Source organism: Sphaerodactylus townsendi, linkage group LG15, assembly GCF_021028975.2.
Source record: "Sphaerodactylus townsendi isolate TG3544 linkage group LG15, MPM_Stown_v2.3, whole genome shotgun sequence".
NCBI lineage: Eukaryota > Metazoa > Chordata > Lepidosauria > Squamata > Sphaerodactylidae > Sphaerodactylus > Sphaerodactylus townsendi.
The window spans coordinates 19,363,011-19,388,363 of NC_059439.1; the positions used below are offsets into that span (position 1 = coordinate 19,363,011).

Sequence of the window (25,353 nt, forward strand, 5' to 3'; positions counted from 1 at the left end):
CCATCATCCCCTGCCAGCATCATGCTGGCAGGGGATGATGGGAACTGTAGTCCATAACATCTGGAGGGCCGTGAGTTTGACACCTATGGGCTAAGGGCACATGAGAGGCCCAAGCTGAGCCATTGCTTCCCATGACCCAGGTTCCTCCCACACATGCAGAATAATGCACTTTCAATCCACTTCCACAATTGTTTGCAAGTGGATTTTGCTATTCCGCACAGTAAAATCCAGCTGCAAAGTGCGTTGAAAGTGGATTGAAAGTGCATCCAGAATAAGGCACTTTCAATCCACTTTCACAATTGTTTGCAAGTGGATTTTGCTATTCTGCACAGTAAAATCCAGCTGCAAAGTGCGTTGAAAGTGGATTGAAAGTGCCTTATTCTGCACGTGAGGAAGGGGCCTAAGCAAGGAGACAAGAGAGCAAGGACTTGTCACACACCGCTTTGTGTACATGAACATATGTGCACATGCCTTTGGAGTCTCTGCACAGTTTGGGATATGAATGGAGAGGAAGGTCCAAGGGTGCACCTGGCGGGGAAGTTGATCTGTGTGACACATGCCCACAACTGGGGGGCATACCCAGAGCGGACAGCATGTGAATGCAGATATATGCAGAAAGCAGAGCCACCAAAACGGCCTCCCCCACCCCCCCTGCGCATGAAACATGAAGTGCTGTGGGCGTGGCCTTTCCTTCCCCGGCACTTGCCAACACACCGGACAATGTAATGATGGTAAAAAACGAAATCATAAAAAAAGCAAGCATCGACGGGAGAATGAGAAAAGGAGACAAACCCAACTGAAACACGAGATGCAGCATGCACGGAGCTGGCTTCCTGCTTCCTGTTCCTCCTCCTCCTCCTGCTTCAGCCGCCTAATACCTTTGCCTCTGTAGGGAGCTGGGCCGCTCGGAACCAAAGGGAGCCACTGCGTCAGGCGGCCGCGACCACGACACCCCGCCCATCTGCTGCAGCTTGGTGCTGAGCTCGCTGATGATGCTGGCCTTCATGGTGGAGATGGGCGTGGCCTTGGGCTCCTCCCACGGCAGCGTCGGAGATTTCCGCTGCAGCTCTTTACCTGGCTCGGCGGCGGCTGGCTGCTGGTGGTAGGGCGGGGCTGGTGTGAGGGCGAACATGTTCTCAGTACAGGCTGAAACTGAGATGGTGGAGCTGGTGGGGGTGGCCACCGGCAAGCGGCCCGGGAACGGCCGAGAGCGCAGCTTGGTTTGCAGTGGGCTCTTCTCGGCGCCGCCCCCGCTTCCCGCGCCGCTTCCCCCGAACACCTGCCCGTCCAGATAAGTGATGTAGGTGTCCAAGAGTTCCGTGCCTTCCCCGGACATACTGGAGAGCGTGGAGACGCTGCTGATGGTCTCCAAGTGGTGGTCGCTGCTGCTGCGGCTGTCCACTTCCTCGATGCCGGAGTCGGTCACGGCTTCGGGGGCCTCCGCTGCGGGGATGGCGATGGACGACACAACGGAAGAGAAGTTGACGTGGGGGGCTTCCTTGGTTTCTGCTGTTCCGGATTGGGTCAAGGTGGCCACCTCACTGTCATAGGAGGTCAAACTGGAGGCCGTGGAGTCTAAGGTGGAAGGAGCAGCGGGAGGGGCCGGAGGGGCCCCTGCTGGGGGTAGTTCATTGGTAGCTTTGGGAGGAGACTCGGGCTTATCAAAGCTGTTGGAGAACTCGAGGGGTGGCGGGAGCGGCTCAGTGAAGACAAACTCATCGTCCACGTCAATGGAAGGGGCAGGAGGGGGCAACACAAGCAGAGGCAGCCCGTTTTCCTCTGCAACGCGCTCTTGGGGTGGTGGCGGCGCAGCCACCTCAACTTTCCCCCCTTCGCGGACCCTCTCCTCCTCCTCCTCCATTGGACGGCAGTTCTCCACAAAACGCACGTGGAGCTCCAGCTTCTCCCCTTCCTCGGGGGTTTTCTCCCAAGGAGCTGCTTTGGTAGGGGTCGGAGGGGGCTGTTCGGGGGACGGACGCCGAGGGCTCTCTAGGTCTTTCCGTGGAGAGGCAGGCCGCTGCTGCTGCTGCTCTGAAGTCCCCCAGAGGCGCAGTAGTGAGCTGCCGGGGGATTCGGGAGTTTTCGGAGCATCGCCGAACCTCGGCGAGGACGGACGCGAATGCCGATCCTCTCGACTCTCCTGCTGGGACTGGGACTCTTTCAGTGCCCGCTCGCGAGCCACTAACGCCAGCCCCAGGGGGGAGCTGGGATCTAAAATCTTGCCAGTCAGTGGGTGAATGAGAGGCGCGGGATGTGGCTGCAGCTGTGGCAGGAAACTGGAGCACACCGAGGTGAAGGCGCTGGTGGTGCTGGCCCCATACGCTTTAGCGGTGCGAGACTGGAGGTAAGCAGAGGTGCTCCTGGCACCGCTGGAACTGCCGTAGCCGGGCACCATGTTCAGCTGGATGTATGGCTCGCTGGAGAACATGCCTTCATCGATGGATTTGGAGTGGCGGAGACGGGGCATGGGTGTCTGCTGGGCCTCGCTGTCCGGCTGCTCGGTGGAGAGGAAGAGAGCCGACTTGCGGCGGGCCTCGCTGTACCATTCACGGTCCCGTCGGGCGGCCCCGACCAAGGCGGCTCCAAACTGGCTTGTGAAATCCATGCTGTTGTGGAGCTGCAGCGACGGCACAGGCACTGCGGGTTCCGGCTGACTCTCTGCCTCCATGCTGCTCCCTTGGCTGCTGCGTCCGCTGCTGCTGGTCGAGGGGGCTTTGATTATTATGGTGGGGATGGGGATGGAGCTCTTCTCGGGCAGGGCAGACGACGGGGCCTGTGCAGAGGACGCCTGCATCTGAGAGGCAGCGGCACCTTGCTGCTGACGCTGCTCATCCTCCACTTTGGTCTGCTTGACCAGCGGTCCCTTCCTGCGCATGGGTTTGGTGGGAACGTACATGGCGGTGTTGGTCGCCCGCGGGGGCAGGTTGTAGTAGCGGAGGTCAGGCGTGTGGCCTCGCCAGCCACGGGCGGTGGATCCCTCGGCCCCCTGCTCAGATTCTTGGCGGTAAAGGGAAATCTTGTCGCGCGCGCTGGGGCGGGAGGGAGGCTCGTACGACTCCTGGTGGAGGGAAGCTGAATACAGCTTGGCTTCAGCGCTGGGGTTGAAGGTGGAGCGGGCTGAGGGGGTCACACGTCCGGATGCTGAGGGGGGCGTGCTGTATGGGGGCTCGGGTGGGGAGGTGGTAGGAGGTGGGGGGATGTCGTCGGAACCAGGGACTGAAAGGCTACGGCTAAACTTCATAGGAGGGGGAGTGAGGTAGGGCTTCTCATCCTCAGCGGCTCCTGTGGAAGGAAATAAAAGCTATCATCACGGAATATTCTTCGCGAGGAGCCACAGCTCAACAGTAAGGCACGTGCTCTGCATGCCAGAGATCTCCCCCGTTGTCACCTCCAGATCTCAGGTATCACTGGCAGAAAATGCCCTTTGCTGTTTGAGACTTTCAAAAGCAGATATTCATCAGAATCGACAATACGACAATACGAAAGGTCGACGAGTGGTCCAACTTAGCATAGGACACAGAGCAGCTCTTAATGTCCTCGAAGAGATTCACTGATGAGAGAGCAGGTCTCAGATACTAATCACCTGAGCAGTACGTATATCCAAAAGATTGTGATCCTGGAATATTGTGGGCAACCTGGAAAATTATGTTGAGGAAGCGGACTGGCATCATGAAACGAGTATTCAACAGGGAGCTCATGTGAATTTGGACTCTCGGGACACTGTTCATAAAATTGGTATTTGAGACCTGCTCTCTCAGTAGACAATTCTCTTAAGAGGACCTCGAGAGCTGCGCTGTGTTGTTTGCAGATCTGCCTGTCTTCACTTTGCATGCTGTTTAATAAATACGCACTCATGGCTTAGAATGGATGCTGAGGAGGGCGACGGGACTGGAGGAGCAGCCTGGTGGGGCCGGGCCGAGGGCCAGGAGCCTGCTGCGGGCCTGCCACGTGATCTAATGGGTGGTGCCCAGGGTCAATGTCCCTCTGGCAGATATGCCACTGAGCCTAGGTACCACTTTACACTATACCCTTTTGTTGTGTTTTGTGCTCCAATTTAGCATAAGGCAACTTTAGGCGCCATCCTGTTGTTGACTAATCAAACAGAAGCCTTTCTTCTCTCCTGGCTCTTCCCATTCAAACTTCCTTCTAGCACCAGAAGCCTCTCTGATGTCAACCTATCAGCTGTGCCACAATCACTTCATCCCACAGAGAAACCTTTTCTCGACACTGATCTGTTGCGCACAAGGGAACAAAAGACTTCTTCGCAGTGAGGGCCAATGGATAAGCATTGTAAGCAATGGGAGTATTGTGTGTTAACCGTAGTTCCACAAAATAACTAGGCCACGGCACCCTCGACTTCTCTCCCTAGAGAACTGGAGGAAGAATTGGCTTTCCCGTTGAAGAGAAGAAGAAGAGGAGTTTGGATTTATACCCCACCTTTCTCTCCTGCAAGGAGACTCAAGGTGGCTTACAAGCTCCTTTCCCTTCTTCTCCCCACAACAGACACCTGGTGAGGTAGTTGGGGCTGAGAGTTCTGAGAGAACTGTGACTAGCCCAAGGTCGCCCAGCAGGGACGTAGGAGTGCGGAAACGCATCTGGTCCACCAGATAAGCCTCCGCCACTCAGGTGGAGGAGTGGGGAATCAAACCCGGTTCTCCAGATTAGAATCCACCTGCTCTTCACCACCACACCATGCTGGCTCTCCTTGCTGTTCAGTCTCAGCCTGAAGTCTATTTCCCTCCAGATCCCGTCTCACCGATAGATTTCTGGCGGAGCATCATTCCCGGTGGGTGACTGGCTGGTAAGTATGACGGGCGCTCGTAACTGGTTTGGCCAAGGCGGTGCTGGTCAAAACTGGGCTGAAGAAAGAAGAAACAGAGCACTGATAAGGAAGGCCAAAAAAAAAAGGGCATGGGTATATACAGACATAACAAAATGACAACTGATACGTATTTCCATGGTGTCTTTTTAAAAGTAGCTGCTTGTACATTGCTCTGTAAGCACCACGATCCTGAAAGGTGGATCATAATTGCAGGTGAAATAGACTGGGGCAGTGGTGGCGAACCTTTGGCACTCCAGATGTTATGGACAACAATTCCCATCAGCCCCTACCCCTACAATTCCCATCAGCCAATTGGCCATGCTGGATGGGGGTGATGGGAATTGTAGTCCACAACATCTGGAGTGCCAAAGGTTCGCCACCACAGGGCTGGGGGGAGGGCCACCTTGGAATGCCCCTCTGTTTTCCTGGTCTGAGCTGAAGTGGTTGCAAATTGAGTCAGGAATCCAAATTCCGGGTCACCAAAAACCCTTCTGCACAGGCGACCACAGCGTGCTGCAAGTGAAGCTCCGTTCTGAAATGATGCTCCTTCTCCTGCAGAAAAAATGCTGAACGTTCCTTCAATGCAATTTAGGGAGGAGGCATCAAGGAGGGCAGGGGAATCGTTATGCTGCTGTCTATAACTTCTTGAAGGAACTTACTGTGAGGGGAGAGTTAGACCACTCTTCGTTTCTTACAAACAGCAACCAGATCTAGCTAAGGCAGGGGTCTGCAACCTGCGGCTCTCCAGATGTTCATGGACTACAATTCCCATCAGCCCCTGCCATGAACATCTGGAGAGCCACAGGTTGCAGACCCCTGAGGGTTAAATTTCATAAGAAGAAGAAGAGTTTGGACTTATACTCCACCTTTCTCTCCTGTAAGCAGACTCAAGGTGGCTTACAAGCTCCTTTCCCTTCCTCTCTCCATAACAGACACCTCGTGAGGTAGGTGGGGTGAGAGCCTTTCGGGGAGGGCGATATATAATTTAAATATACAGTACAATATGATACAAGAGAGTTCTGAGAGAACAGTGACTAGCCCAAGGTCACCCAGCACAAATGCAAGACTGTGGAAACACATCTGGTTCACCAGATAAGCCTCCGCCACTCAGGTGGAGGAATGTGGAATCAAACCCGGTTCTCCAGATTAGAATCTGCTTGCTCTTAACCAATACACCACGCTGGCTCTCAGAGTCCACACAGTGGAACCCCAACCCCCCCTTCTGAATGTACCTGGGGGTTGTCTTTTCCTCCATGCAATGTTCCTGCTCTTGAAAGGTTCTAAACAAACACCAGCCTTTCCAGAACAGAACAGGTCTGTGGAAAAGTAGTTAGCGGGCTTCACCTGGCCTTCCATCACGGGCCAAATACTTCCTTTCCTGCACTCTTGTGGCTCAGGATAACAACTTTGGGTGGTGGGGAATCCTGGAGCTCATCCTGCACCACAATATGATTTGGACAGAGTGGTAACAGAGCACATGCAAGCAGGGGAAAAAGCAAGTGACCTACGGCTGTGACGGAGTCCACAAATAAGGTCCAAAGTCTCCAACATCTAGTATGCTGTGAAATTCTGTCCTGTGGAAATTGCCCCAGGATGGATAGGAAAGAAAGGAGCAGTCTCCTTTTGAAAGCTGACTTTTTTTAAAATAAGAAAATTCAACAGGATAACAAAACGATAGGTTTGTCCCCTTCTGCATCTTTTTAAAGACTAATGTGTATTTGGTTGTCTTTTTCCTACCTCAGAGGAGAAATAACCCTTGGCGGTGCCCCGGGATTTCCCCAAGGAAGGAAGCCCTGCACTTCCACACCCGTCCCCCACGCTGATGGTCTGTTGAGCTGCAGCCAGGATCTCATCCAGTTTGTCTGTAACGGGAAGACAGAGAAATAAGGGGGACAAGAATGGAAGCATTCCATTATGGTCCCTAGAAAGAGGATACTCTGCCCCCCCCCTCCCAACCCCTGACTAGTTTAACTTGCTCCAGACTAGATGAATCTCCTGGCAGCTAAACAGTGTATTATTGTATTACTTTTGACCACTGAGGAAGGTCAGTATTATTGTAATACTTTTGGCCACTGAGGAAGGCCAGTATTATTGTATTACTTTTGGCCACTGAGGAAGGCCAGTATTATTGTATTACTTTTGACCACTGAGGAAGGTCAGTTTTATTGTATTACTTTTGACCACTGAGGAAGGCCAGTATTATTGTATTACTTTTGACCACTGAGGAAGGCCAGTATTATTGTATTACTTTTGGCCACTGAGGAAGGCCAGTATTATTGTATTACTTTTGACCACTGAGGAAGGCCAGTATTATTGTATTGCTTTTGGCCACTAAGGAAGGCCAGCTGGCTGAAATATGTCTGTTTTTAAGGGCCTCACTGGACAGTTCGGTGTACTGTAATTGTGGTATTGGATGTATAAGGTAGGCTGTTATGGGTCTTTTACAAGTGTAGATGATTTTAACTGGGATAAAATGCATGTGTTTTTGATATTTAGCGGTCTTTAAACAATTTCTTGACCTTTTAGGTACTTAATTCCCTAATGACTGTGCCAGGTCACTGACTACCTTAAATTGTTTAGCTGTCTAAAAGATGCTTTTAAAAGTTTTTAGAATGCCCCTAGTTCAACAACATGTTTTAAATGTATAGCGAAAAACAGTAAGGCCAAGCTCAGAAAACTTCTCTTCCAAGAGCAATTCTCTTGATGAAGAGCAAGTGAGGGCACCCAACTCCGCTCAGATAATTCTGCAGCCTTTCAAAGATGGAAGACTTCACGTGTCATTGAGTAGAACAAAATCCCTTAAACAGTCAGACCAAGGTCTACTTAGACCAGCACAGTCTACAAGAACCCTAGCAACTAGCAGGCAGAAGAAGAAGAGTAGTAGTAGTAGTAGGAGGAGGAGGAGGAGGAGTTTGGATTTATACCTCACCTTTCTCTCCTGTAAGGGGACTTACAAGCTCCTTTCCCTTCCTCTCCCCACAACAGACACCTTGTAAGGTAGGTGGGGCTGAGAGAGTTCCAAAGAACTGTGACTAGCCCAAGGTCACCCAGCAGGAATGTAGGAGTGCGGAAACACATCTGGTTCACCAGATAAGCCACTCAGGTGGAGGAGTGGGGAATCGAACCCGGTTCTCCAGATAAGAATCCACCTGCTCTTAACCACTGCACCACGCTGGCTCTTAACCACTACACCACACAGAGTTGAGTCCTAACTCCCTAGCCTAGACTTTGTTCTGACCTGTCCCACCTACTGTAACAAGTTGGCAAAGCACATCTTTCTTACTCACTCAAAGCCATCTGATAGACCGTCCGCTTCTTGTCAGGGCCCATCGCTGGCTCGTAATCTGCAGAGACGACAGGAGGGGAGGATAACGGGGGTGTGGGGGTGGATCAGTGATGGGGTGTCAGGGGGAGAACTGGTTTGTGGCTGTCTGCACGGAGGGCAATGGGGGTGGCGGATGGGAGCATCAGTGAAAGAGTGCAGAGTGGAGGGGTGGGGTGGGGTATAGGTGGCAATGAGAAAGGAGCAGGCAGGTGTGGAGAGGTGAGGAATGTATGAGACTCACCTGCTTTCTTCTTCCATGGGGAGACTGAACAGTGGGAGGGAGATAGCAAGAGGGGGATAAATTAGCACCTTGACATTTGGGGAGCGGGCAGCTGGGAAGGAGGCCTAGAACACCTTTTCCACTTTGGCATGGCAAAAGGGATCAGGTGAAGGGGCAGATTCAGGCGGGAGGGGCACTTGTGTGCCAATGGCGTATACAGGTTTGTACAACTTCATTACTGAGGCTGCTGCATTCCCGGCAATATGTGCACAAATAACTTATCCCCCACCCCCACCCCGGACTCAGGCCCCTTCCGCACATGCAGAATAATGCACTTTCAATCCACTTTCACAATTGTTTGAAAGTGCATTTTGCGATTCCGCACAGCTTCAAAGTGGATTGAAAGTGGATTGAAAGTGGATTATTCTGCATGTGGGAAAGGGGCCTGAATTTTGGGTTTTAGCAAAAGCCAGGCCTGCTCAATGCTGGCTGGCCAGATCCTACGTCAACCACAAAACCACCTCCCTGCTCTTCTTGATGCAGGGTTGTGTTCACTGTTGATTGACGCAAGGACCAGCCGACCAGGAAGCAATTGTCTTTTCTTCTTAGATAAAACCTGGCGGCAGCGCTGATTGGTGGGGCCCTTCCACACATGCAGAGTAATGCACTTTCAATCCACTTTGCAGCTGTGCAGAGTAGCAAAATGCACTTTCAGACAATCGTGAAAGTGGATTGAAAATGAATTATTCTACAAGTGCGGAAGGGGCCTTAGTCCTACAACCCACTTTCTTCCTCAGTCGGGTAGGAGTGAAGTGTTGTTCGCTAATTGACCCATAGCCAACTACAAATCCATGGTGTCCCTATGTCAGCATTAACTTTCCTTCCCTAAAGTGCTGGGGGGGAAAACGAAGCATCAAACAAATATTTTGCCAGGTGATCTAAAAAACGCATGTGAAAAAACAAGGGACCCAGAGAGCAATATTAGCTGGAGTCCTATAATCAAATCCCATGTGTGCTAGAGAGCCTCTGCTACTCCTCTTCAATTCGCACTTCCGTTTGTTCCAGTCCCTCAGGTCCCTTCCGCACACGCAAAATAATGCATTTTCAAACCACTTTCACAACGGTTTGCAAGTGGATTTTGCCATTCCGCACAGCTTCAAAGAGAACTGGAAGCAGTTTGAAAGTGAATTATTCTGCATGTGCGGAATGAGCCATAGTTTCAAACGGGCCCTAATTGCAAACAGAAGTGCTGAAGAAGAAGGCAGTGTCTTCCACAGCAGTACTATCTAATGCACACAGAACTCCTTAGCAAAATCCAAGTTGCTGAATTTTGATCGGAGTGTGCGTCGGAAGCAAAGATGGTGCTGGGGGTTGGGGCACAGCCAACCTTGCCACAGAAAAACCTACCCCTGCTCTGGAGTTGTCTCTTGCTATCTTGCAGCTGTGGGGGTGTGAAAAAGAAAACCTTCTCACTGGACGCAGGCCGAAAGGCCCCTTCCGCACATGCAGAATAATGCACTTTCAATTTGCGTTCAATGCACTCTGCAGCTGGATTTTACTGTGTGGAATAGCAAAATCCACTGGCAAACAATTGTGAAAGTGGATTGGAAGTGTGTTATTCTGCATGTGCGGAAGGGGCCACAGAAGAACACCTCAGCAGGGAATCTGGACAGGCAGCCGTTACTTAAGCAAAAAGGGTATGAAACCCTTCTGTCTTCATTTTGAGAAAGGGGGAAGGGTATGTTTGCACTGATAATCAGTGGTTGTATTACTAGAGCAATCGGGGGAGGAGGCAGAAAGAGAACCGGTGCTCACCTTTCTCCACTGTGATCAGCCAAGGTTTTGGGAATCCCAGGCAGCAGCGGATGGACAAAAGAGAAAGACGGTGGAGAAGAAGCAAAACCCAACAATAACTTGTAGACTGGAGAGGTCTGTATTTATGTTTCACACATTCCCCATTCAACAGCCTATCTACCGTCTCCAAATTCTGCCATTTGAATAAAAAAAAAGTGTGTGATTTTTAAAGGGTGGATTTAATTTTCTGAATGCCAGCCACAAAAAGTAGAACTGGGCCAACCCCCATTTTTAATCTGATACAACTGATTGTAGATAAATCTGCTGCAAACCTGTTGTTTAAATAGAATTCAAAGGCAGATTTGGGGGTCCCCTCTGGGGGAAGGGGATGAACGGTCAAGAGAACATCCGTCAATGTTCCACGGCAGAACCCTCCAACCCTCTGTTTTAATTGTGATTGTATGATGTGAGTTGCTCTGAGCCCAACTTGTGCAGGGAGAGTGGCCTACAAAATAAATAAATAAATAAATGCCTGCAAGTTCGGCTGCAAGGAACACCATATCTTGGATCCTCCCAACACAGCACTATTCACACACAGGTCTCTCTGGGACACGCTTGTACGGACTCTTTTCTCCCCAGCCCATGCTGCCTCAGCAGGAATTAGGATTTCTCAACCAATGAGTGGAAGTGGAAACCACAGATAGCTGCAGCCATACTCTTAGGCCGGTGGTGGCGAACCTTTGGCACTCCAGATGTTATGGACTACAATTCCCATCAGCTCCTACCAATTGGCCATGCTGGCAGGGGCTGATGGGAATATGTAACATCTGGAATATGGTTCGCTCCTAGTGCCGAAACAAACCTCCGCGCATGCAGAATAATGCCCTTCCAATTCACTTTCAAAGCACTTTGCAGCTGCGCATTCAAAGTGGATTGAGAGTGCATTATTCTGCATGTGCGGAAGGGGCCTTAGATGGTTTGGGTTACACATTCTCCACTGAAAGCTAAGCTACGTTTGGCTCGTGATAGCTGAACATTTGAATCTGCTATCAGGTGGCTGGTATCCCTCCAATTCTGCAATTTGAAAATCCAGGTTCTGGGTGTTTTGGGTGAATTCAGCAGAAGTGCATTGCACAGAAAAGATACAGCTTAGCACATCTCTTTGCACGTCTTCTGCATTAAGGCAGTGACAAGTACTTGGACTTGAACCCTGATCATTGTGTAGTGACCCAGAAGATACTAGGATGTTGTGGGTTTTCTGGGTTGTACGGCTGTGTTCCAGTAGTATTTTCTCCTGACATTTCGCCTACGTCTGTGGCTGGCATCGTCAGAGGATATGAAGATGCCACCCTCAGATGCAGGCGAAACGTCAGGAGAAAATGCTACTGGAACACAGCCATACAACCAGGAAAACCCACAACATCCTAGTGATTCCGGCTGTGAAAGCCTTTGACAATACCAGAAGACACTCTTTGTAAATAAACAGCAGCTAGGGGAAGAACTGAAGTCAACACCAAACAATATGCCTTTCCCCAAAATGACTACAGAAAGTTGATGGGTAAGCTGTATAGTGATCAGATATGGAAGAAGAAGAAGAAGAAGAAGAAGAAGAAGAAGAAGAAGAAGAAGAAGAAGAAGAAGAAGAAGAAGAAGAAGAAGAAGAAGAAGAAGAAGAAGAAGAAGAAGAAGAAGAAGAAGAAGAAGAAGAAGAAGAAGAAGAAGAAGAAGAAGGCAATGACTTTATTTACAGTCAATGACCAAATATATATGGATTATGAATACCAATTCATTATTGGGTCAGTTGGCCGCACTACAATTTTGGCGCAACCTCCCCTTCTCTAGAGGGCGCATACTCCTTTAGAGGGCTGTTCAACAGTGGAATTCACTGCCACGGAGAGTTGTGGAGTCTCCTTCGTCAGAGGTTTTTTAAACAGAGGCTGAATGAACATACGTTGGGAGTGCTTTGACTGTGTGTTCCTGCATTGCAGGGGGTTGGACTTGATGGACCTGGGGGTCTCTTCCAACTCTGTGATTCTATGATTGTATGATATCAGTAACCCACCGTGACCTGAACAATTCCCTCTATTCCAGTGTCATATTCAGTGGTAACCTTGAGGACGTTACAGGATAGAGAGACAGTCTAAAGATAGATGAAACAAGCAAACGTCATCACCCTTACCCATTTCCTCCAGCTCAGATGTCATGGATTTGGAGCGCAAGGAGATGGCTGGCGGGGGGAGTCGCCTTGTTTGCTGCGGTGCCGCTAGAGTTATTTTTTTGAAAAGAAAGGAAAAGGAGATGTGCCTCTGAGATCAGGCTCCAAACTTCATCACCGGTCTTTCCCCCAACCTGCTTCGCCCCACCCTTCTCTCCAAAACCTATATCTGGCCTACCAACTCACTTCAGCTTTGCTTGAATCCAATGGTGTCAGGTCTGAAGTCTGATGTCAATAAACAGACTCTGGTAGTGTACTCAGTAGCCTTTATTGGACCCAGTTTGGTAAATCAAGTTCTGCTGGGCTATGGTTAAGCTGTTACACTTATCCTTCTAAGGACCGTCTGCCTCTCAAAGAACCCAGAAGTCATGAGGTCAAGAGAACATAAGAACATAAGAACTAGCCTGCTGGATCAGACCAGAGTCCATCTAGTCCAGCACTCTGCTACTCGCAGTGGCCCACCAGGTGCCTTTGGGAGCTCACGTGCAGGAGGTGAAAGCAATGGCCTTCTGCTGCTGCTCCCGAGCACCTGGTCTGCTAAGGCATTTGCAATCTCAGATCACGGAGGATAAAAATTGGTAGCCATAGATCGACTTCTCCCATTTCCCATTTTTCATAGATCGACTCCCATTTCCCTGGCCTACAAGACTCAATTTGTACTGAACACAGCTGGTACTCTTCGTTATCAGGACCTTAAAACTGAATGGTCCTACTGTCCCACCAGAGGAATGACCACTCCTGCTTCGAAGTCCCAATCCCGCCCCCCTAGAAAACCTCAACAGGAGGTCCTCACTGTTCTGTACACACCAGAGAACGTATTCCTGCATCTCTCCTTGCTCAGACAGTCAGAAACAATGTCTTCCAGAATGCACTGGGGGTACCTTTCTTCCTCATGGCCTCCTCCATCTCTGGGTTTCGGGTTACCATAACGACCTTCACCATCAAGTTGTTGCCACCTTGTCGGATCATGTTGACAACCTGCCGGTGACCGACCTTCACCACGTTTTGTCCATTGACCTGGAAAAGAGGGCCGAATGTGAATTCGTGCCACACGGGAATCAGGACAGGGCTGCTGCACCCCAGCTCTATGGTCCGACCCCCAGAGGTCCTCTAGCCTCTAGTCCTCTCTCTTTCACTCCCTTCTACAGACATGCCTCAATTCCTGCAAGAAGAGGAGTTGCTTTTTATACCCTGCATTTCTCTGTCATAAGAAGAAGAAGAGGAGTTTGGATTTATATCCCCCCTTTCTCTCCTGCAGGAGACTCCAGGGGGCTTACAATCTCCTTGCCCTTCCCCCCTCACAACAAACACCCTGTGAGGTAGGTGGGGCTGAGAGAGCTCCTAGAAGCTGTGACTAGCCCAAGGTCACCCAGCTGGCATGCGTGGGAGTGTACAGGCTAATCTGAATTCCCCAGATAAGCCTCCACAACTCAGGCGGCAGAGCTGGGAAGCAAACCCGGTTCCTTCAGATTAGATACATGAGCTCTTAACCTCCTACGCCACTGCTGCTCACAAGGTGTCTCAAGGCAGATTACAACTGCACACCCCGCCCCCTCCACAACAGGCACCTTGTGAGGCAGGCAGGGCTGAGAGAGTTCTGAGAGAACTGTGACTAGCTCAACGCCACCCAGCAGGCTTCACAAAGAGGAGTGAGGAACTGAACCCAGTTCTCCAGATTAGAGTCCACCGTTCTTAACCACTACACTATGCTGGCTCCAAATGTCCCAGTGGCTGATTTCAAAGGGTCATAGAGTTGGAAGGGGTCACACAGGCCATCTAGTCCAACCCCTTGCTCAATACAGGATCAGCCTAGAGCAGTGGTTCCCAGCCTGGAGTATGGATACTCCCCGGGGTAAGTGCATTTGGGGGTACACGAAGAAAAATTATGTAACAGGTTTGCTAACATGAAGGTACATTTTTAGGGAAATGAGCTGGAAAAGGATGAGAACCAATAGCCTAGAGCAGTGATGGTGAACCTTTTCGAGGCCAAGTGCCCAAATTGCAACCCCAAACCCACTGATTTATCACAAAGTGCCAATGCGGCAATTTAACCCGAATACTGAGGTTTTCGTTTAGAAAAAACGGTTGGCTCCGAGGCGTGCGTTACTCAGGAGTAAGTTTGGTGGTAGTTGATGGCTTTGCTTTGAAGCAACCGTGCAACTCTTCCAATGGGTGAGTCACGACCCTAGGAGGATTTACTCAAAAGCAAGCCCCATTGCCAGCAACTGAGCTTACTCCCAGGTAAAGGATTGTGCTTTAGTTCTTTGCATGAAAATCAGTGGGGTTTAACAAAACTAGGTCTTAGGTTTAATGCTAATAATTGAGCCCAGCGGCCCAGGTCAGTCTAGATGTGGGGGGGGGGGCACTCTGCGTGTGCCCACAGAGAGGGCTCTGAGTGCCACCTCTGGCACCCGTGCCATAGGTTCGCCATCACTAGCCTAGAGTACACCAAATAAGTGCTTAAACACTGATCCCCTCATTCGTGTGAAATCAAACATACATTTCGGCATAAATGCTCTTGTATCAAAATATCATGTTCCATAACGTACAAAATAATGGTTTTGACAAAGGCAGTGTCTACAAATGAATGATAATTCTCATATTCATTCAGGACTATTTTCTAATGCGGAGGCATACCATTTTTTTCAACTGCTGCACCTCAACTGACCAAACTATCCTCTTCCTGTGGAACGGAGTTATAGTCAGGAGTAGATAATTTTGAGCAAGACGGTCCAGTGATTTGCCTGCTTGTGGGAAGGGAGCTGAGTCCGTGAAAAGCCACACATTCACAGCAGGTGCAATTAAACATGAGATCAAAATAATTTTGTTTCATTTTCGTAAAAAAACAATTTATTTCCAACGGTAACATGGTGCATTTTTCGAGGAAAAACAGCAGAGAGCGATTTAAGCTCCAAAAACTAGTAATCAGGAACAATCGCCTAACAGCATGGCTACATTTTAAAATGCCGGAATCCAGGACAGTGGCTCTACTAAGCCCCAGATTTGCCACGCCAGGTGAGGGCTGGCTCCTGCCCGAGTTACAACTGATCTCCAGGCTACAAAGTCAGTTCCACTAGAAGAAGAGTTGGTTTTCATTCCCCACTTTCCCCTACCTTTAAGGCCATGGTGGCAAACCTTTGGCACTCCGGATGTTATGGACTACAATTCCCATTAGCCCCTGCCAGCATGGTCAATTGGCCATGCTGGCATGGGCTGATAAGAGGAGTAGTGAGTCCACTAACTATCTGGAGTATAAAGGGTCCCTGCTCCCACTGCTTCAGGAGAGTCTCAAAGCAGCTTACAATTGTCTTCCTTTCTTTGTGAGGAAGGTGGGGCGGAGAGGGTTTTGAGAGAACTGTGACTAGCTCAAGGTCACCCAGCAGGTTTCATGTGTAGGAGTGGGGAAACAAAGCCGGTTCTCCAAATTGCAAATTCACTGCTCATGCGGAGGAATGGGGAATCAAACCCGGTACTCCAGGTTAGAGTCTGCCTGCTCTTTACCACCACACCATGCGCTTAACTGCTACATCATGCAGAAGAAACGGCAGCTTTGGAGTAGAGACTCCATGGCATTCCATCCCTGCTCGGTTCCCACGCCTTCTCGAACTCTGCTCTCCTGAGGCACTGCCCTCTAAGGAATTTCCACAGGCTGGAATCAGCAACCCTAAAGTCCTTGTGTATCCAAGCACACCCAACCTTTGTAATAGGCGTGATGCTTCACAGGAAGGTCCCGAAAGGATCTTCAGATGGGCCAGCCAAACTGTTACCTCAATGAGGAAGTCTCCCATGCGTAAACCCGCACGCCAGGCCACGCCTCCTTCATCCACTGACTCCAGATACTGTAAGGCAGGAAAGGCAGGTGTGGGTGTGAACTCCTCAATGGGGGTCTGCGCTGTAGGGAGAGATATGTGTCAGAGACGTCGCTGGGGAAAAGGAGTCATATTTTCGGATGTTATAGTTTTACCTGGCACTTCCTTTCCTAGGGCCCTCCCCACGACTCCAAGCAAGAGTTGATTTCAGACCCAAAACCCTTCTTCAAAGCAAGGGTGCATTTAAAGTATTACTAAAGTTACTGCCTCTGAGCACAGACAAAGCCCTTTCTTTAAAACACAAAAATATATCCCGCTAAAACACAAGCGTCAACCTACAGTGTACGTTGCGTTTATTGTGCCAGTGTGATTTCTAAACATCCACTTATCCATAAACCTAACGGACTACCACTATTATTGGATTTCACAAACTGATGAGTTAAGGGCTAACACCCCCCAACCTCCACGTCCTTAATGGTTTCTTATACGTTTGTATATTTAATTGTATGTCTACATTGTATGTTATGAGTAAGAGTTGCATGTTTGGTAATAAATATTTGTTACGTGTTAGAATTAGGCATGAGCAAATAGTGGTCGTCCATTAGGTTTAGTGATAAGTGGATGTTTAGAAATCATACTAGCACAATAAACACACTGTGTACTTTATACTGAGGCTTGTGTAATAGCGGTACATATCTCTGTGTTTTGGAACTTATCAGCTATACACTATTGGATATTGGTTGATAAAGCCCCCCCCTTTTTCCCCTGTGAAATCACAGGCAGCCCCATCCCTTTCACATCCACCTCTGGGACTAAAACAGTGCTTCTCAACCTGTGGGTCGGGACCCCTTTGGGGGTCCCGACCCTTTCACAGGGGTCGCCTAAGACTCTCTGCATCAGTGTTCTCCATCTGTAAAATGGATAAATGTTAGGGTTGGGGGTCACCACAACATGAGGAACTGTATTAAAGGGTCACGGCATTAGGAAGGTTGAGAACCACTGGACTAAAATATAGAACCCCAGGTCAAGAGCAATGAATGTTGCCCCCAACGCAGCCCTCAGTTTGGAACACAGCCTGTGCTCTGCCTCTCTCGGTTACTAAAAGCCGACAATCCAAAAAGGGGTTGGCTTTCGTCAAATTCACCACATGGATCTCACAGAGCTTTCTTTCTTAGCATAAACTGTCTTCCACCTGTCCACTCCCGAGCAAGAAATGATCGGCAGCCCAATCCAAAGCCCCAGCTGTTTTGGAGCTACCCCACTACTTCTTGGCAGTGTGGGAGGCAGAAAACAAACAAAAAGCCTCCCTGCTACTGACTAATGTTGGCTCCATCAGCGGCCACACCCCTGGAACACCCCCGGAACACCGGCAGAGGCAGCTGGGGGCCGGGAGCGCCAACAGGGTGCTCTGTGCCACGTCTACGCATCGTGCTGAGGTAAGTGCCCCGGGGAAGGCAAATCTGCTGGTGCAGCCCCATGCCACTTCCATAGGTAGATTTAACCTTCCACCCTCCCAGATTGGGCTGGTACTTATTTATTAATTTAAATAGTGATACCCTACTTTTCTTTCCAGCAGGGAACCAAAGTGGCTTACAACACTGCTCTGTCCTTGCAAGGTTGGTTAGTTGCAAGAATGAGACCGGTCACAGAGGTCACCCAGAGGAGCTCCCATGGCAAAATGGGAGATTTGAACCCGGTCTCCCAGATCTGTGCCTGACCGCTACACCATTCTGGCATGGTTTGAGCCGGGAGTTTCCAGTATTCATTCCTCCCTGGGCCCGCCTTTTAACCCCTCCAGTACAAGGGTGGTAGAAGAGGAGTCTCAAAGCGGTTTACAATCTCCTCCGCAGCAGGCACCTATAGGTAGGTGGCGCTGAGCGAGTTCTGAGAGAACTGCGACTGGCCCAAGGTCACCCAGCAAGCTTCAAGTGGACGAGTGGGGAATCGAACCCAGTCCTCCGGATCAGAGTCCGCCACTCATGTAGAGGAGCGGCGAATCAAACTGGAGACTCTGCTCCTATTCACAACTACGCCAGGCTGAGGGGTGAAGGCAGGTGAAGAACTTTCTAATGGGGTTTGACGGTGAATCAGCAGGGCCCTCCAAAGCAGAAGGCAGCATCCGCGGGGAGAGTGCTGAGGGACACAACCAGACAGAGCAGACTTTGGCTCCTTCCCGAAAACGGTGACCAAAATGGTTGGCCCTTGATCCCCACACACGCCTCCTCTTACTGTGCAGACTTTCCCCTCCTCACCCTTGGCTCCTCTCAGCACAAAGCCAAATCCTTCGTTGTCCTTCTTCTGCAGCAGCACCGTCTTCTCTTTAATGATGTAGTCACTGCAAAAGAGACAACAGGGCATGTCAGGGGCCGGTCCCGTTCCAAAGGCAGAGGCTCTTCTGACGTACAGAAAATAACAGGTGTGCAATACACTGTTGAATGAATGAATGAATGAATGAATGAATGAATGAATGAATGAATGAATGAATGAATGAACGAACGAACTAATTAATTAATGAGCCTCGATTGGCATAAATTTAAAACACAGTATAAAAAGATAATAAAAATATAATTTACAGCTGATAAACATAAAAGCCATTAAAATATATCGTTTACATTTGATTACTTCAAGAAGGAAGTTTGCAAGATGTTCACTGTATACAGGGTCAGGATTACTCAGAAGACTTGAGCAATGCACTGTTTCTGCGCTACTTTGACGGCAAATATAGCACCGTGCGTGCAGTGAGTTCCAAACCTCTCTTCCTCCCCATTGCTGTACAAAACCCTGGCGGTTGAAACCCAGCACGTGTAGCCTGAACTCAGCACAGAGCACCGGACAGGGCGACGCAAGGCTCTGAAAAGTTGCCCTGCAAAAGGAAATGAACGCTGCTCTGTTGGAAAATGCCGCAAGGCTCTGCTGTACTTAGCAATGCAAATCTAAACCTTTCCTGCTACACGGGAGTTAGGTACTGGAGGTCTTGCACATGCTGTGCACACGAACACACATAACCCAAAATGGTAGGGCATAGGGTAAACACTCTACCCCCGTGGTAGCGAACCTATGGCACTCCAGATGTTCATGGACTACAATTCCCATCAGCCCCTGCCAGCATGGCCAATTGGTAGGGTATGGCCAATTGGTAGGGCATAGGGCGTAGTGGCGTAGTACTTAAGTGCTTGCACTGCCACTCACATGGTCAGGAGTTCGAGCCCCATGTGGGTCAGATATCCTGGCAGCTGGCTCATGGTCAACTCAGCCATCCATCCATTCCTTGGTCTGTAAATGAGTATCTATCTCATAGCTAGGGGGTAAAGAATAGCCGGGGAAAGCAATGGCAAACTACCCCACAAAAGAGGCTTGCCTATAGAAACACTGCTTGCAGTGGTAACCCAGGGTTGGACACGACTGAAGGGGGAACTTTACCTTTAGGGCATAGGGCATAAACCAATTGACCATGCTGGCAGGGACTGATGGGAATTGTAGTCCATGAACATCTGGAGTGCCATAGGTTCGCAACCACTGCCTGTAGAACACACTGCACAGTGTTCATTACCCAGGCTTGGGCAGCACCCTGTACCTGAGTTCAAGCCTTGTATTGAAACGATTCTACACCCCTTTCTGCATATGCAGGATAATGAAGAAGAAGGTTGGATTTATATCCCTCTTTGTCTCCTGTAGGAGACTCAAAGGGGCTTACAAACTCCTTTCCCTTCCTTCCTCACAACACCCCTGTGAGGTGGGTGGGGCTGAGAGAGCTCAGAAGAACTGTGACTAGCCCAAGGTCACCTAGTTGGTACGTGCTGGAGTGCACAGGCTAATCTGAATTCCCCAGATAAGCCTCCACAGCTCAAGCAGCAGAGCAGGGAATCAAACCCAGTTCCTCCAGATCAGAGTGCACCTGCTCTTAACCACTACGCCACTGCTGCTCCTTTAATGCACTTTCAACCCACTTTCGCAATTGTTTGCAAGGGGATGTTGCTATTCCGCACAGCAAAATCCAGCGCTGAAGTGCACCGAAAGTGCATTATTCTGCAGGTGTGAGGAGGGGCCATAGAGAACAGTTCTCTACGAAACACAGAGAACGTCACACAGGCATCCACTTCAAACTGAGCACCCGCTCCACAGTCGTCGTCACGAGCAGTGTTACCACGGGATAAATAAAGAGCATGCAACACACAGCAACAGTCCCGCAATATAAAATGCAACGTTTACCTTCAGCAGCACTGCACCGGGCCGGCACAGGTGATGCCCAACACCGCAAAGACCCCCCGTTGCTCTAGGACTGCGTGTGCAAATACAGAGCCCGGGCCAACCGGTTGTACCAGCCTAGGACCACATATCCTCCAGAAAACCCTTCCAGGTTGGGCAACCTGGCTGCAAGTGCAGTAGGGCCTCCGACACTGCAAAAAGCAACTGGCACCAGCCACCGTTCCCTGCAGCACCGAAGGGCTACAAGGGTTTCAGAGAGTGTCCAGGCTCATAAATGAGAAGGATTTCTATTGAGAGGAGGGATGAAAAGAATGCAGCTGTAGCAGGGTTCCCGAGGCAGCCCTCAGCCCGGCAGTGTAGAGGGAAGCAGCAAAGGAAACTGCTTACTCCAGAGAGACTAGGACGCAGAGTAACGGGTTCAAGATGCAGGGAAAGAGATCCCACCGAAGCATCCCTTCCTGACAGCAAGGGCTGTTCAACAGTGGAACGCACGGACCTCAGAGTGTGGTGGAGTCTCCTTCTTGGGAGGTTTTTAAAGAGAGGCCATCTGTCGGGAGTGCTTTGATTGTGCGTTCCTGCATGGTAGGGGGTTGGACTTGATGGCCCTTGGGGTCTCTCCAGACTCTATGATTCCACGAAAGCACAACAGAGCGATCGAGGAAAGGGCAGCAGGCCCCAGACTTCGTGGCTGGCGAGTCGCCCGTTCTTGTCACCGATCGCAAGCAGCGCTGCGTTTCACGTGAACACGTGAAGCTGCCCTAGACTGAATCAGACTCTCGGTCCATCGAGGCCAGTATCGTAGTCTCAGACTGGCAGTGGATCTCTGAGATTCCCAGTTGAGGGCTTTCAAGTTACCTATCACCCTATCCCACAACTGGAGACGTTGGGGGTTGAACCTACGACCTTCCGCGTGCTGAGCAGATGCTCGCCTTTGGAGCTGTGCCTTCTTCCCACCAGCACCAATGCTGTACAGGCCACCATCCGCTCCTCATAAGGTTATTCCTCTTGGCACAGATCCCTATCTTGAGTTACATGCGCTGTATCTCAGGCCTTCTATTGTGCGCAGCTAACCCTTTCGACAAAGAGGCAAGCACAACTTGTGAAGGACCAAGTCAAAGGAAGGCAGCAAGTTCTCTGTGGAGGTCCTTGGAGAGGGACGGGGGACTTAATCAGCCTTCCAATTGTACCGCCCGCCCAGGACTAATAAGAGAGGATGGCTGCCAAGCCTTCGGTGGGCAACAATGCATGGCTCGTGTGGCCATATTGTGTTTGGGGACTTTTACGGCCTGCAAACAGCTACCCTACACAATGCTTGCTTTGATGTACAGCCAGGCGCACGAGGCACATAATGAAGACCCCCCAATGGCCACAGCATAATGCGCCCTCGCGTATGTGTAAGGAGGAGAGGCGTGCGTGACTCCTACGTGACACAGTTGGGAAGGCACTCCAAACTCTCCGGAGCACATTCGCTCAGCAGACGATCAAACGGAAACAATACACCCCACGCGTGGGTACGCGGCGCCACCACAGACACCCCGAGATGGTTAATGGGAGCAACAGAAGGCAGTCTTCTTCGCACGCAGCGCGTTCCCATCACCGGGCCAAGCAAACGTACACCATCCCATGCAGAGCCCGCTGGGCTCCCGAGCAAAAAGTCCTGCCCAAGCGCGCTCTTCGTTTATGCCCCTCTACATTTTGCATGCGTCAGATACGAATCCGATTTCCATCTAATACAGAATGGTGCTCAGCATCCCGCGTATTTCCAAAACACAAACAAGTTCACGTCCTGACCCTAGTTCCTCCTCTGTGCAGTTCCCTCGCAGAGAGCACCAAAAATCCTGGATAAACCAACCGGGTCGGACCATAATACAGCTCTGTTCTGTTCAAACACTGGCGTTTAATGCTCCCGTGACAAGAGGCACATGAAGCAATATCTGGAGGCCCAGCCGGCACCGTGCGACGTCCCTGAACTATCTTGGAAGTTCTGGGGATCCGCACAGAACCAACCGCCAAGGACAAAAAAAGTCAGTCTTCCGTTTCTTCCAAGTCCCGGCTTCCAAAGGAAAGGGACCTATCCGAAAACTTGATGCCATATAAGAACATAAGAACGAGCCTGCTGGATCAGACCAGAGTCCATCTAGTCCAGAACTCTGCTACTCGCAGTGTGGAGCTTGCACGCAGGATGTGAAAGCAATGGCCTTCTGCTGCTGCTGCTGCTCCCGAGCACCTGGTCTGCTAAGGCATTTGCAACCTCAGATCAAGGAGGATCAAGATTGGTAGCCATAGATTGGCTTCTCCTCCATAAATCTGTCCAAGACCCTTTTAAAGCTACCCAGGTTAGTGGCCATCACCGCCTCCTGTGGCAGCCCATTCCAAACACCGATTCTGCTTTGCGACTGCAAGTTCATCCTTGAAAAGAAGTTAATTGCATCGGTTAAAGTTGAAAAAGCAAACCAACCAACCTTGCGTCAAGAGGCCCAGGACCTTGTCCGTCACCCCTAACTGGAAGACTAGCCTTCCTTTGCCAAGGAAGACGTTTATACAAGACCTCTACAGAAAGGATTTGGGTCAAATCCCCTTTTTCGGGTCCCAATCTCAAGGCCCCAATCCAGGACAACGTGCAAGACACGCCGTAGCGTCACAAACGGCGGCTCACCGTTAAGGGGTTTGCAACCCTCAGCCTTTCACTTAAAGCAAAAACAAACTGGATCTGTTAGGAACAATGCAAAACACTTAGCACGAGATAACGTGTGCCTAATGTAAGCAGTGCTACGCATGGGTACATATGCTCAAATGTTCATATGTTGATCAGGACATGCATGTATCAGTGAAGACAGCAAGTTGCACATACTGAAAAGTCACGACGACGTGGGCCTATGGGCATATACTCACATACATCCGCATGCATACAATTACAACATGCAACAAACCGAATCTTCATCCCGATTCAATTGCACATGTGAAATGATTATTTAAAACAGGCTGCAAATCTACAGTTCGTTATATTGTATGTAGGCATGCACGTACAGAGATCGTCCCAAAGAGATCTACCTGCACAGAGCATATCTTACAAATTCCTATCTCGTTAAAAGATTAACAAATGCATAACGGCCGTGCACAAGGCCCAACGGAGACCATGCACACAAATGTATATTGGCATCAAAGGGATACAAATGGATACAAAAATGCATAAACAGGAAGACTTTCCACCCAGACGCTGTACACAAGCATACTGCACAACCCATCTAGCAAACACCCTCACACAAGGAAGCACATTTTAATACATGTTTAGCACTGAGTACATGGTGCCACGCAGGCTTGCTGCTGGGGGTCTGGGGTTCTCCCACATAGCAGAATACAATCTGTGTGGCGCTCACCTCCTGATCGACACACAAGTGCGCACACACGCAAACAGGATACACACAAGCCACCGAAAGGCAGACGAGCATCCACATATAGTGCCTTCTGTCCCAGGGACCCCTTTGCTCCTGTGATCTTGGCAAAGCAGCCCAGCTGGGCAGCCCCGACCAATGCCAAAGCTGCATGCAGCGGATGGCGGCCGATGCATGCCCAGCCACGGGCACACACACTCCCAGATGCACACACACACACACACACACCACACACTCAAGCCTTCCCAGACGCACTTTGCAGCATCCCCCCCCCCCCGCCGCTTTGCACACTCAAGGCTCTCTCGCGCATAATGATGCTTGCACCCATCCCGAAGAGGGGAGACCACCCTGCCTGCGCTTGGCACCCATCCCCAGGCCCAAACCCTATGCCCGGATCGCACGGCGACCCCACACAGCCTAGGTTGCCCTGGATGCACAACCAGACGTACACGCATCACGCACAGCGCCTGCATATGTGCAGGGCCAGACACACACACACACACACACACGGCAGGCATATGTGCGCACACACGCGCGCAGCAGCCCCCACCGACGCGCACCCGCCCCAAACAAGGCGCACACCTCTCCTCCCAATTTCCCCCCACTGCGCGCGCACACCTACCCTCTGCCCATCCTTCCCCTTGGCCGGCGCCTGGGGCTGGGCACGCGCGCACCCGCCCGGGATCTGGTCCCCCGGGGCCCTGGCTGCACCCCCCCCTCCCCGCGATCCCGCCATCCATCAAGCCGGGCGGGCGCGCGCAGGGCTGAATGGCCGGCTGCCTGGGGAAAGGGGGGCGTCGTGCGTGGCGGGCTGAACGGCTGCATGAATGGCGGGCGGGGAACGGGCTGCGGAGGGATGAATGGGGCGCCGGCCGAGGCATGAATGGATCGCGGGGGAGGGGAGGGGAGGGGGGAGCCTGCTCGCCCGGGCCGGGAGGGAGGCTGTACCTGTAGATGTACCAGACGCTCCGGCGCCGGGGCCCCAAGGCCGGCCAGCTGGACGAGAGGGCCGGCTGCTGCTGCTGCTGCTGCTGCTGCGGGGGGCTCCCGCCGGCGTCGTAGCGGGCCATGGCGCCGCCGATCCCGGGCTCCCCGCCGCCACCGCTGCCGCCGCGGGGCCCAGCCACATTCTAGGGGCGCGCGGTGGGATGGATCCAGCAGCAGCAGCGGCCAGGCTGCGCCAGGCTCACATCATGGCACCGCGGGAGGAGGAGGAAGAGGAGGAGGAGGAGGAAGGCGGACCGGAGCGGGGGGCACAGGCAGGGCCGGCCGGCCTGGTTGCTCAGCGGCGGGAGCCCCAGTCCAACGCCGCCGCCGGAGCGAGCGGGAGAGCGCACGCCGACCAGCCGGCACGCTGCCTTAACCCTTTGCGCGCACAGGCGAGGCCGCGGCACTGCAGGAGGCGGGCAGGCCCCGTTGGCTGGCCTGGAGCGGCGGGGAGGGAGGCGGCCTCTGAGCATGTGCAGAGAGCGCGGGGTCGGCGCGATCCGGGACCACGCACGCCTGAGCTGGGGTCCAGCAGTTCCCTGCCGTCCCCCGGCTTAAGTTGAAGGCGCTCCACGGAGGATGA

General features: G+C 51.3%; 1 protein-coding gene across 8 annotated transcripts in view; it reads right to left on the bottom strand.

Moving 5' to 3' along the window:
• The window catches only part of SHANK1 (SH3 and multiple ankyrin repeat domains 1), a 36,873-nt gene extending 11,777 nt beyond the window's left edge, over positions 1 to 25,096 (bottom strand). The window contains exons 1-11 of one of the 8 annotated variants that reach the window (XR_007246242.1): positions 24,732 to 25,096; positions 18,438 to 18,520; positions 16,144 to 16,268; positions 13,258 to 13,393; positions 12,341 to 12,424; positions 10,183 to 10,191; positions 8,389 to 8,412; positions 8,110 to 8,166; positions 6,560 to 6,684; positions 4,757 to 4,859; positions 798 to 3,282 (exon numbers count right to left, since the gene is read on the bottom strand). Coding sequence is in view for 6 of the 8 variants with exons in the window: in XM_048517194.1 (XP_048373151.1) it covers positions 879 to 3,282; positions 4,757 to 4,859; positions 6,560 to 6,684; positions 8,110 to 8,166; positions 8,389 to 8,412; positions 10,183 to 10,191; positions 12,341 to 12,424; positions 13,258 to 13,393; positions 16,144 to 16,268; positions 18,438 to 18,520; positions 24,732 to 24,853 (3,272 nt within the window). In the remaining 2 variants the exon portion in view is untranslated. Of the gene's footprint in view, positions 1 to 792; positions 3,283 to 4,756; positions 4,860 to 6,559; positions 6,685 to 8,109; positions 8,167 to 8,388; positions 8,413 to 10,182; positions 10,192 to 12,340; positions 12,425 to 13,257; positions 13,394 to 16,143; positions 16,269 to 18,437; positions 18,521 to 24,731 lie in introns of all 8 variants that reach the window. The other 7 variants (XR_007246241.1, XM_048517194.1, XM_048517199.1 and 4 more) reach the window with 7 other exon arrangements.
• Positions 25,097 to 25,353: the final 257 nt, after the last annotated feature.